Source organism: Cygnus olor, chromosome 17 (assembly GCF_009769625.2).
Source record: "Cygnus olor isolate bCygOlo1 chromosome 17, bCygOlo1.pri.v2, whole genome shotgun sequence".
Lineage (NCBI taxonomy): Eukaryota > Metazoa > Chordata > Aves > Anseriformes > Anatidae > Cygnus > Cygnus olor.
In genome coordinates, this window is record NC_049185.1 from 13,671,872 (window position 1) to 13,683,957 (window position 12,086).

Consider the following 12,086-nt stretch of genomic DNA (forward strand, 5'->3'; position numbering starts at 1 on the left):
GTGCATGAAATTGGATTGAGGTGCTGCTCGGCCATCCTTTACCGGGGCACTCTGCAAGGACCCACCAGGACTCACAGACCCAGCATCCAAGTGTGCAAAAGGCACAGGACTCTGAGGCAAAGGGTCTTTTTTTCAAAGAAAACTTCAAATGATTTTTTTTCCCCTGATTTTCTCCCATTTGGTGACCCTGTGCACGAGCCAATCCCCCACCCTGGTAGGTGGCCCCTGGCCAAAAAGCCATGCTGGTTGCCTGGCTCCTCTGGTTAGGGAGAGCCAAACCCTCTTAGGGAGGCACATCCCAGGGCCCTGTGGGATGTACGCCCTCCTGGACCCTGCACCACTTCCAGCCCCATCCCATTAACCCAGTGGCACCGCTGTGTTGGGCAGACTGGGGCACGGACAGACCTTCCTCACCAGGGCTGTGCGGGTGTCCCACAACACTCAGTGGGCACTGTGTTTATTCTGGTGCCTCTGCCGGGTACAGAGTGCTCACATCACAGTTAAAAACAAGTTGTGCTAGTACCAATACACCGTAAAACGTTAAAATAAGGAGCTATATGCATACACGGGGCATGGGAAGAGTGCCACCGGTTGTCTGCAGTGTGCCCACCCAGCCACCCCTCCGGGCAGCCAGGCAGTCCTCAGACACGTCCCCCACCAAGGAATCCAGCTATTTTTCCCCTTTTTGCTTTTTTTTTTCCCCTTTGTCACGAGCCTGACCAGCACGTGGGCTCCTCGAAGAGCACCCATAACTCAGCCCTCAGCATCTCGGGCCCAAGCATCAAGCGTGGCCTCTGGTCTGGCCACGCATGGGCACCAGCACAGCCCAGTGCTGACGTCTCCTCTGAGCTGAAAATGCCTCTGAAAATGGAGCGGTGCCCTGTTCCGGGGGTCACAGGCCACACGGTGACACGATAGATAAAAATGTCCTGCAGTGTTTTTTTAAATAGCTGGTACAGTTCGGGGCAATCGGGCAGCGCAAAGCAGGGGTCCCCAGTGCCTGGCATCCACCCGGCAGCAGGACCAGTCAAAGAATATGTTGTAGGACAACACCAGACCGTGCCCATCCCACACCAGTGGCCGCTGCAAGGGTGGTCACCATCCTCGTGGTGGGCATGGGCAAGGCTGGAGGACTGCGGCGCTCCCCCAAGCACCCTAGAGGACTGTCGTCTCCTTCTCCGTCATCGAAGACATCTTGGAGAAGCTCCTGTGGACGATGCTGGAGTGGCCCGTCTCCTCGCTGAGGGCATTCACCAGTCTGGAAAGGATGGTCACCTTAAACTTCTTGAAGTCCTGGCCCATGAAGACGTAGAGGACGGGGTTCATGCAGCTGTTGGAGGCCGCCAGCGCCGTGGTTATGGGGATGCCGATCTCGAACACGGAGCGTGAGACCATGTCAGGCTCTGTCTCCAGGAGGTTCAGCAGGTGGTAGGGACTCCAGCAGAGGAAGAAGGTGACTATAATGGTGACGATGATCTTGAAGGGCTTTTTGGACTTGGCAAGGCGGTTTCGCCGCAGGTTGAAGACGATGGCGACGTAGCAGAAGGTGATGATGGTGATGGGAAGGATGTACCCTGCAAGGAACCTGGTGATGTTCACCGTCCGGTGCCTCATTAGTGCCAGGGCTTGGTAAGACTTGTTCCTGGACAGGGAAAAGTTGCTAAAACAAATCACAGAGTTGCGGGCTTGTGCCGTGTCTCGGAAGACAAGAGACGGGCAGCTCATAATGATGCCGACGGTCCAGATGACGAGGCAGACCAAATAGGCCAGGTTGGTTGATCGATGGTTTTGGGACCAGACGGGAAAAACCACTGACACGTAGCGATCGAAGCTGATGGTGGTGAGCAGGAGGACGCTGGTGTACATGTTGAGGATGAGGAGGAAAGAGTTCAGCTTGCACATGACTGTCCCAAAGATCCAGTTGTACCGCATGGCCGTGTAGGCGATGTTTATGGGCAGGAAGATGTTGAAGAGGAAGTCGGCGACGGCCAGGTTGAGGAACCAGATGGCGTTGACCGACCTCTTCATCTTCAGGGTTATGATGGCAATGACGAGGCCGTTCCCCAGGATGCCCAGCACGCAGGACACGCTGTAGATGACAACGGAGAGGATCCTGGCGATGTCCTTTGGGTCGTGGGATGGGCTGGTCCACACGCTGCTCGACTCATCGTAGGTGTAATCCAGGTAGTCGTTGTAGTTATCAAGGTCGTCGGAGTAATCGGACAGATTGGAGAGCGCCATTATCGGTGCACAGATCGCTGCCAGGTCAGTGCCAGCCTCTTGGGGTGGTTCCTGCTGAGCAAACACATGGGGTTAGATCAAATGGCATGGCCAGGGGAGCCCCGAGGTGGCCCTGCTGCTGTCCCTGCGCAGACCTCTCCTGCCAGGAACAGCGGGGTGCTCGGGGAGCCAGGACCAGCAGCTCCCTCCTCACCTGCACCTGCTTCTGTTCGGAGCTTCAATATCACGGCTTGGACCAGACAAAATCTGTTCGCCCTTGGGCGGATGAGGCTGGGGAGGAAGCAGAATTAAAGAATTAAATCCATGAACATGCATGAGGTGGCTGGACTCAAATAGAGTTATTTCTCTGATTAAACCAGTGCCCTGGGTGTTTTAAAACACTGATTGTGAGCGCACAGAGTGCCTTTTGCCATAATCAAAAGCTGGGCTCCTGCAGTGGGTTAAAGCCAAGCTGGCGAGGGGGGCGAGCGCAGGGCAAGTCCCAGCCCCAGACATCATACCTGAGCTCGTCCTTTTGGGCAGAAGAGGGCTCTGTGTCGAAACCGGCTGCATGCTGCTGCTTTCAGGGAGTTTCAGCTCAAAGTCCCCACCGCACTGAGCATCATCCTCCCTGACGGCACGGCTCTGAAGCCCGCGGTGTGTTTGTACGATAAGCTATTGTTTCTCCCTGGGCTTTTCCTGAGGTTCCTTCCCGTGCGGCCCCGCTGCTCTCTGCCCCTTCCTTCCCTCGCTGCCACTCCCATTGGGGACACGGTGGTTTGGGGAGCAGGGCCTCGAGCCCAGGAGCCCTGGGTGAGCCGAGGGCAGGAGCAGTTTTCGGAGGTCCCATCCACCCCCCCCCCGCCATGGATTTTGAGGCCAGGAGGATGCTAAAACCCTTCCAGGAGTGATGCAGTTCAACCCCTTTGCTTCGCCCTGTGCCCAGCTCACCGGAGAGGTGGCCAGGGGACAATTCCCTGAGTGGTGCAGAGCCCATGGGTGCACACCCCGAAGGGCATCACTTGTCCTGCATCCAACGCGGGTTCAGTGACCAGGGAAGTGGCTCTGGGGCCGTGCCTGGGCTGGAGCTGCTGCTGGGGCTGCTCCCAGCAACAATTAATGCAGTTCTAGTGCAAAACTCGCCCTCGAGCTTGAGCTGGAAAAGCCTCGCCCCAGCAAACCCTTGATGGTCGAAAGGAGGAATTAAAGCTGATGACCCAGGGGAAGTAACAGGATCAGCAGAACCGGCGGCCGTGCCGCTGACTGGTAGCGCTCCCGGGTAATGAGCCGTGCCAGCCGCCACCTTCACGGCCCAGCGGCTCCCACAGCAGCGCTGTCCCAAAGGCGGGTGGCACGTGTCCCCGGCTGGTGGCACAGCTCTGCCCTCGGCAGCAGGGATCCGCTGGACCCCAATTCCCCTGCTGCTCCCAGCCATGACCCCGCTCCTCCCCCTGGGGGGACCCGGGCAGTGCAGGCCCCCCGGTTGTGCCCACTCATCCATTTTTAATGTAAAAGCTGGTCTTCGCTGTTATTTTATAGTCCCTGAGCCCAGCGAGTGCAATGACATTCAGCTTGACATTTCAGAGCTGTGTTTAATGGATTATTTATTTGAATTGTCTGTTTATTTTGACCCTCCCCGCCCTCTTTCCCTTTTACCGGGTTTTAACATTTCTAAGGCAGAGGTACGAGGCCGATGATGGGAAGGAAGCCCCCCAGCCCCCCCCAGGTGCAGCAGTGAGAGCCCTGGCATGGAAACGTGCCCTGAATACAGTCCCCGTGGCAGCGGGTGCATGGCGAGCATCCTGCCCGTGCCAGGTCAGCGAGGGTCACCCAGTCCCACTCCTGCCAGCCTGGCCTCCGAGGCATCAAAGCTCATTTTCTTCTCCATTTTGCACAAATCCTGCTTCCTCCCACACTCGTCATCCCCTGCCCTCTCGACGTCAGCGTTACCCCGACGCAGAAATGCGCTCTGCCAGCGGGAGCCTGGCTGCTGGCTCCGTGCGCCGGGGGTGGGAGCTGGAGACCAACACAGCCGGAAAAGTCGGCCAGCGAATTCCTACCTGCCCTCCCGCCCCGAAAAGGCAGAGCCCGAGGGGTGGCCGTGTGAACTGTCTTCGTGCCTCACTGCAAGAAAACCCACTGACTCTGTCTGAGCAAAAACCCCCACGCAACCATGAGAGCGTTTCAATGTTCCTTCTGGGCTGCAAATACCTCGCTTGAGCCAAAACCATGTAACTCCCTGTTCCCTATTCATCTCTGTCCTCCTACCTCACCAGAAACCAGCACAGGATCTACCCGAAATAGCCCACCAGCACGCAGCCGCCCTCCCCGTGATCCACACAGCTGTGCTGCTCCGGGGACCCCGGGGGCTGAGCTCAGCACCGGGCTGGGATCCCCAGGGGCCGCCGGCGTCCCCGGGCGCACGGCGAGGATGAGGTCAGGGCTGTTGTTCTTGGGACGGCAACAGGAAGCGGAGGGAACAGCAGAAATGTTCAAATCCAGTTTTTCTGGGCGAAAGCGTTTCCGCGGCCGGCTCGGGCGCGCGGAGGACGGATGTGACTGGGGAAGGGGGAGCGCGGCCGGATCCCGCCGCGGGGCTGCCTCTCGCCGCGGGATCCTCACAAATGATTTTCAGCTGCTGGATGCAGGCTGAAAACCAGCCTGGAATCAGCCTTTCCCCCCGCTGCCCTCGCTCCCCATCCCAAGGCAGCCGCGCGGTGACCGGTGCTGAGCTGCAAGGGGCGTCCCCGCGTCCCCTGGGAGCCGGACCCAACGTGGGTCGGTGGTGAAGAAGCAGCTCCAACATCACCCTGCACCTGCCCCACAGCGGTCCCCCCGAAGCCCTGCATTTCCTCCCGGCAGCTCCCAGACCCGTGCAGGGCACTGCCAGTGCCCAGGGGAGCGAGGAACGAGGGAAGGAAAGGGAAAGCATCTCTGGGTGCCCAGCTCCAATTCACGCTTCTTTTAGCTGGCAATTGCCATGGCAACAGCTCTGGCACAGAGAGGGATTGTATGACATCCCAGTGCAATACTCCCAGAGGATGCCCCGGGAAGGATTCCTCATCCTGGGTGCAAGTTGGACACCGACAAAATGCTCAGAAATAGAGAGCTCAGACCATGCCACTGCTAAACCCCCAGAGGGAGGTGACACAGGAGCCGGCCAGGAACCACAAGCTCAAACCCTATTTTTAGATTAGGTGCATGCAGAAAAGCTTCCTGGCGTCTCAGCGGGGCACCCTCAGCCCCACAAAATCCCCGCAGCATCATCTCCCGTCCCCATAGCATCACCATGGGTCCTTGGGGGAGACCCCCGTGCTGCAGCGCCCCCCCGAGCACCCCAGCCCCAGCACGGCACAGCCATCCCCGGCTGCTGGGCATCAGCAGGAGCAGCAGCCCCTGAGGCCAAGGAAGGGGACACAGGGAGTTCCCAGAGGGGAAACTGAGGCACCGAGCCCTGCCCGAGCCCTACCTGCATCCACGGTGCTCGGGTGCATCCCTGCTTCGAGCACCCTTGCCCCGCTCCACCGGGACCCCCGGCCCCTGCCCGCACAGGGCCCCGTGCCGAGGCTCCCTCCCCGGCCGTGCGAGCAGGGGAAAAAAAAAAAAAGGAATAACTGGAAAAGGCAGCCTTAAAAAGCCGGCTGTGCCCAGGGTGGGACAGAATAACAGCATGAGTCAGTGTTTATCTGGGCAGAGCTGCGCGGGCTGGGTCGGGACAGGACGGGTCAGGTCTCTGTGAGCTGCCCCCGGCTGTGGCACGGGGACCCGGGCAGCGTGCGGGGTCACCCCGACAGCAAGGGCACCCCGCTCCGGCCAGAAATGGGTGCCTGGCCGCCCAACACGATGCTCACCCCGGGGTGAAGGTGCTGCAGGAGCCGGGCGAGGAGAGGCAGCCTGCCCTGCACAAAGCGCTGCGGATGCTGCGAGGTGCCCCGGGGGGGGCACGGCCCTGGCCCATCGCTCCCCCCTCCCGCTGTTCTCATGAAGGGCTCAGTGTTACAGAGAGAAACCAGAAAGCTTGCAATGGCACGGGCAAAGATTTGCTTTAAAAAGGGCAGTTTATGCTCCTGCCTCCGAGATAATAAAAGATCTCTCCTCTCCCATTCATTCTTTTATCTATATATTTTTATATATGCAGGCTGCTATTAATTCTAGGCCCTCCTGGCATTTAGCAGGCAGTAAAAAGGCCAATAAAAATCCCTTTTTCTGCAGGCAGAGCACCGCGGGGACCCCGGCTCCCTCCAGCCCCGCGGGACGCAGCAGCACCCGGCCTTGGGTGTGGGACAGAGGGCGAGGGCTGCAAGCTGGGCGATGTGAGAGGCACCCATCCCTCGGGGCACATCTCCCCATTCCCTGCAGCTCCCATCCCTCGGGGCACATCTCCCCATTCCCCGCACGTCGCAGCTCCCCGGCTCCCCGGCACGGTGCCAGCAGCCCAGCTGCACGGCACAGCCGTGGCGGTGGCCGCGGTTCCGCGTCCCCAGGGTCCCAGCATCAGCCCACGCGGGGGCAATAGGGCGTGAAATGGTGTAAAGGCGGGGGATTTGCATCCCACATGAGGGCTGCAGGGCTTGCCCAGGGTGCCCCGTGCATCACCAGGGCTGTTTGGGGACAAAGCCAGCATGTACTTGGGGACACCCTGCCGAGGCTCGCACGGCACCTGCGGAGCTGCCCCAGCTGCTCGCGCCCCTGCTTCCAGCCGCTCGGGATTTCAAGGGCGCACAGAGGAAGGAAACCAAGAAAAGGAAACGGTCTGTCCCTCCTGCTGCCAGACAGACAGACGTGGCCATGCTGGGCTGGGGGGGCTTTCAGGGTCAGGCAGAGCGCAGCTCCCTTACCCTGCTTGCTCCCCGGAGCAGGAGGGGGGCACCCCGAAAGCCCCCGACGCACAGGAGCACCTCCTCAATGCACAGCAGCAAAGCGAAGCACCCCGTTCTCCTTGTCCCCCCCAAGGGGACGCTTTAAGATCCCCCCTCCCCCAAATTACATCCATCAGCCCCTTGCTTGAGCCCCTCCACGCAGCTTTCCCACATGCTACGCTCCTTGCTGATGCGCAGGGTGCAGATTTCTTTTCTAAAAAACTTTTTTTTTTTTTAATGTTTTTGTTTTTAATGGAAAAGCACAAAAAATGAGGGTGGCAGTGACCTCCAGGACCCCAACACACGGCACGCATTGGGACCCCGGAGGTCACCGCCACCCTCTGCCAAGCCAAACCCCAAACCCACTTGATAATAACAGGGAGGAGAAAAGCCTCGGCTGGCTGTGTTGCCCTTGAGAAAGGAAAGATTTTCTGCTGGCTCCAGCAAAACCCTCCCCGCACCCCGAATATTGCTCCGCTCCCAGCATGGGCACCACCTGATGAATATAAAAACCCGGAGGTATTTACCTGAAGCTCCCAGCTCGCTAAGTCCCCGGGGTTTTGCGCACGCAGAGGCTGGATTACATCTCCCTGCTACAGCCCCGTTAGGATCCTGCCAGCAGCCCTGGGCTTTTGTCACTTCACCGCGAGCGGTCGGGGCCGTGGATATTGCTGAGCTTTCTCATCCCGAGGAGGACACGCACGTCTTGCCGACGGGAGAATGAGCAAAACCTCAGCCTGTGGCACAACAGAACAGACGTTGCCTTGGCACGGAGCTGGCCCGTGCCTGGGAAGGAGGAAGCGATGCTCCGCGGCAGGATGTGGGGACGCAGACCCTTATTTAGAGGCTCTCGTGCGCAGCCCAGCTCCCCCCGTGCCGTGCCCACCCCCGGGTGCTGCTGCCCCTCGTGGGACCCCTCGGGCAGGATTTGGGCATCCCTTGGTGGCTCACAGCCGCGGGCTTGGTGCTCACGGCAAGCAGCACCAAAGGGTCCCCCTGGGCTGGGCTGGGGCATCCGCACCCGGGCTGTCTGCTGAGCCGCTCCCCTTCGCCGCCAGAGCAGTGGGCATGGAGGAGAGGGACAGCCCAAAAATGTTACTCAGGGTGGACGGGGGACACGCCGCCAGCAAGGAAGCCGAAGGGCTCCCGCTGCAGCAGCAGAACCCCCTGGGCTCCGCGCAGAGCAACATCCGAGGCCAGCACTGCCCCGAGGACACGCAGCAGAGCCGCGGCGCGGCACGTGAGCGCGCGCACCCCAGGGCGTTGCAGCCACGGGGCCAGCCCGAGCCAGGCACGTGTTGGCCCCCGACTCCCCCGGGGTGCGTGGCGGAAGGGGAACTCGTCCCCCCCGCTGCTCCGCGCCGCCCCCAGCGCCGCGCTGGCCAGGTCCTGGCTGTCCCCAGCTGCTCGTCCAGCTGTGACCCACGCACCGAGGGGGGAGGCCGGATCCGGCGGCGCGCTCCCGGGAGCGGATCAGCCCGTCCCGAATTGCTCCGGGATGAGCGGAGGTGCGAGGAGGTGTGTGTGTGTGGGGGGTGCCGTGCCTGGGAAAAATGGGGCTTCCCCATTGCCAGCCCCCCCGGCAGCTCCACGGCTTTGGGGGGGGTCACTGGGGCTCGTGAAACCATCCCGAAACGGGTGCAGAACTGCAAAGCCACCGCAAGTGTGTGATCTGGGACAGCAGGCGGTGCCCAACGAGAAGTGACACCTCTGGGGGCAGTCAGGGCCCCGCGACGTCCCACGCAGGTGGCGATTTACTCCCCCCCCACCCCCCGCCCCATACCCCAAGTGGCCCGGGACGGGGTCGCACGGCAGGGGCTAAAAAGAGGAATTGGGGCCCTGCTGCGATCCCGGCTTTGCACAACGCCGGGTTACAAAACCGCCCCGCGGCTGAATCAGGAGGAAAATTGCTGATGCGCCCGGATCGGCGGCGCCCGGCCGGAGAAAGGAGAAGAGAGGCGAGGCCCCTGCAAAGTGCCTGGGCAGGGGGGGATCCGGCAACGTGGGCGGCTTGTGGCCATCACGCTGGTGCTGCACTGGAACCGTCCCCGGCCGGGGGCTGGCAGGACCCTTGGGGTGACAGTGGCGAGGCAGAGCCCAGTGGAGCACAGCCCCTTGGCCACCCCAAGGTGCTTGGGCAGCACAGTGCCCAGAGCAGCAGCAAGCACAATTCGCACCCAGAAGTAGTGAAAATAAATAACTAAAGTGAAACTTGGTCCTGGTGCAGGGGGGGGGGCGCACGGGCTGGTGCTGTCCCGGTCCCCACCGCAGCCCCATTTCCATGCCAGCAGGACCTGTCCTAACCTCTCCCATGGCCAAAGACCCCAATTCCCCACCGCAGCCCCCCTCCAGCGACCCCTCCACCACCCCACGGTGCCGGCACTCGCGCCGCAGGGGGACACCAGCTCGGCCACCGCCTGCCCGTGGGGACAGCACCAGGAGGCTTGGTTGGGAAGGAGCCCCCCGGCCCCGAGGGGTCCGCAGGGGACGGGGCAGGGGGGGCTCAGCGTGGGCTGCTCCTCTCTTCCCCCTCTTCCCAATACCTGGAGCGGCGCCGCGCTCTCCCTCTGCTGCGGGCCGGGGAGGATGAAGGCAGCGGGTGAGAGCGAGGAAGAGGAGGTCAGAGGATGCTGGCGGTGCTGGGCCACGGGTGTCGCGGGGCACGGTACCGCTCCCAGCCCGGTTTTAAGAGGAAGGGGAGGGGGAAGCAGCCGCAGCAGCATCCTCGGGGTGTTTCTGGCAGCACTTTGCTCCGCGAGCAACAGCTGGGAGAGGGTGGGAAAGCTGGCGGGGATCCTGCGGTAAGCCAGCGCTCGGAAGCAACGCGCTGCTTCCCGTGGGGACCCCTTTCCTGCCCCCCCCCCCCCCCGGCCGAGCCCTCGTGGTCCTAACGAAGCTCGGGGGCTGCGGGGAGATGCTGGGTGGGACCGGGGGGGCCCCGGCGGGGCCAGGAGGCTGCCAGCTGCCCCCTCCCCACCCCAGGTCCCCCCACCCTCCCCGCCGCCCCCAACTCCTTCCAAGACGTTGAGTCACTTCCCCTGGCGAAATCTGGCTCCCAAACGCCGCCGCTGCTGCTGGGGCTGGTTCATCCCAGGGCTTTTATTACCCCCGGGGCTCAGCAGCCGCTTCCAAGCAGCCCCTCGGTGGCGGCCTTTGGTGCCTTTCCTGGGGGGGCACACTGCATAGCAAGGCGAAGGGGGTGTGGGGGGTTCACCTGCGAGCCTGGCCCCGCTGCCAGCCGGGCGGAGGCTGCGCGGTTTTCCGGGGCTGTCCCTGCCTCGGCGAGGCTGAGCCTCGCAGCACGCCCCCGCGGCACAGGAGGTTCCAATAACCCCGCTCTTGATGTGGCACCGAGCAGATCCCCCCTTCCTCCCCGCGGCCCCCGCACCGCTCCGGAGGGCTCGGCGCCCCGCGCTTCGCGTGCCAGGGATGGCCCCATGCTTACAAAAATGGCCACTCCGGGACAAATCAGTGGTGTCACCTCCTGCCCTGAGCCCTCCGGGCAGGGACACGCCTGCGGATGCTCTCCTCGTGCCCCCCGGCAGCTCTCACGTCTCCGAATTAGCCACTGGTGGGTTCCTTCATCAAGCAGCCATACGCCCCCCCCCCCCAAAAAAAATGGGATTTATCATCAGATTGAACTTGAGGGGTGTCCTGGGAGCAGGCAGGATGAAGGCTGCTTCTGTGGGTGCACAGAAGGTGATGGGCAGCACCCCGGGGTGCACACCTTCCCCCTGGGATAGGACCCCAGCGATGCGCCCCCCCCCCCCCCCCCCCGCCAGGACCAGCACATCCCCCTGCCTCCGGGTCCTTTCCCAGGCATCTGCAATTCCCACGGGCAGGGCGGAGGCAGGATGGGATCCCACTCACACGCAGTTATCCCCGTGCTTAGCAGAACCGCGAAGGTAAAAACCACGCTGACACGGGGCAAAGTCACGCTGACACGGGGTAAAGTAGAGGCCCCCAGTGCTTGCTCTGCGGTTTGGGGCTTCCCTGCGCGCAGCACCGCAGCGCTGCTGAGCGCCGCTTGCTCAGCGAAACGCAGCCGGCGAGGGGCTGGGGAAGGACAGGCAACCCTGCGGAAACGCCGCGGTGTTACGGGAGCTGCCACGACTTACAGCCTCGCGGAACCCTCCCGGCTGCCCGGACGGTGGGAACCGGCCTGAGTCACCTCCGAGCTGCTGTCACCGACGTGGGAGAGCAGCAGGAGGCTTCCCCTGCCCCTGGGGGGCTTTCTGCATGATCCAGCAGCACTGTCCCTCGCCCTGGGCAGAAAAGCAGCACAGAGCCCCCCACACCAGGGCTGGTTTTAGGTGGGGGGGCACCACGCAGAGCTCCCCCTCTGATTTCCCGTTTTTTTCCCATTTGGCCCTGACGATGCTCTCAGCTCCAAGCCGGGGCCAAACTTTGCCCTCAGCCCCCTCATCCCTGCTTGTGGTGGGTGCCTGGACCAGGAGAGGTGGGAAACAGCCACAGCACGCACCCAGGGCTGAGCTGCTCCAAGCGCCGTGAGCAATCAGCCTCTTATCCCTCCTGCAGCCTTCTTCGGAGCCAGCAAGGCTCAGCCGGTGCCTCTGCAACTGCACGCCGACCCCCAGCAGCTCGGCAGCCCCCCGACATCCCTGCGGGGATCCCCAAAACCTCTCCCCACACTTCCCACGCGTAACTGCGAGGAGCTCGCCCCGGGACCCGCGGCAGTGACGCGCCACGCTTCCCATCCCCGCCGCGTCCACGTGGAAGCGAAAACTTGTTGCAAAGATAAAAAAGCCCGCATACAGGATGCCGGAGAGACTGCTCGCTTTCCCCGTTTCGCTGATTTGCTACAACCATGGAAAAAAAAACCAGTCCCAGGCTTGTGCAACGCGCGGCTTATAAATAGCAAGGCAGCAGGGAAGCCCAGCAGGGCTCCAGGCGGACCCTGCCCGGCGCTGGAGTCGTGCTGAGGGCGAGGAGGATCACAGGCACAAGCAGAGCCCCTGGGAGGCCAAATCCCCGTGGATTTACCCA

At 62.2% G+C, this 12,086-nt stretch overlaps 1 protein-coding gene across 6 annotated transcripts; it reads right to left on the reverse strand.

Moving 5' to 3' along the window:
- Window positions 1–426: 426 nt before the first annotated feature.
- On the reverse strand, window positions 427–9,938 carry CMKLR1 (chemerin chemokine-like receptor 1). Of its 6 annotated transcripts, none has more exons than XM_040577119.1 (3): window positions 9,623–9,938; window positions 2,435–2,511; window positions 427–2,292 (listed from the first exon to the last, which is right to left on the reverse strand). In XM_040577119.1, exon 3 carries the CDS (start codon window positions 2,239–2,241, stop codon window positions 1,156–1,158), a length of 1,086 nt encoding a protein of 361 aa, XP_040433053.1. In that variant the 5' UTR covers window positions 2,242–2,292; window positions 2,435–2,511; window positions 9,623–9,938; the 3' UTR covers window positions 427–1,155. The 6 variants fall into 6 exon arrangements, with proteins under 6 accessions (XP_040433053.1, XP_040433056.1, XP_040433052.1 ...); XM_040577122.1 differs by having other exon boundaries at window positions 2,376–2,511; window positions 9,623–9,688; XM_040577118.1 differs by lacking the exon at window positions 9,623–9,938 and adding an exon at window positions 7,607–8,302.
- Between the last annotated feature and the right edge of the window lie 2,148 nt (window positions 9,939–12,086).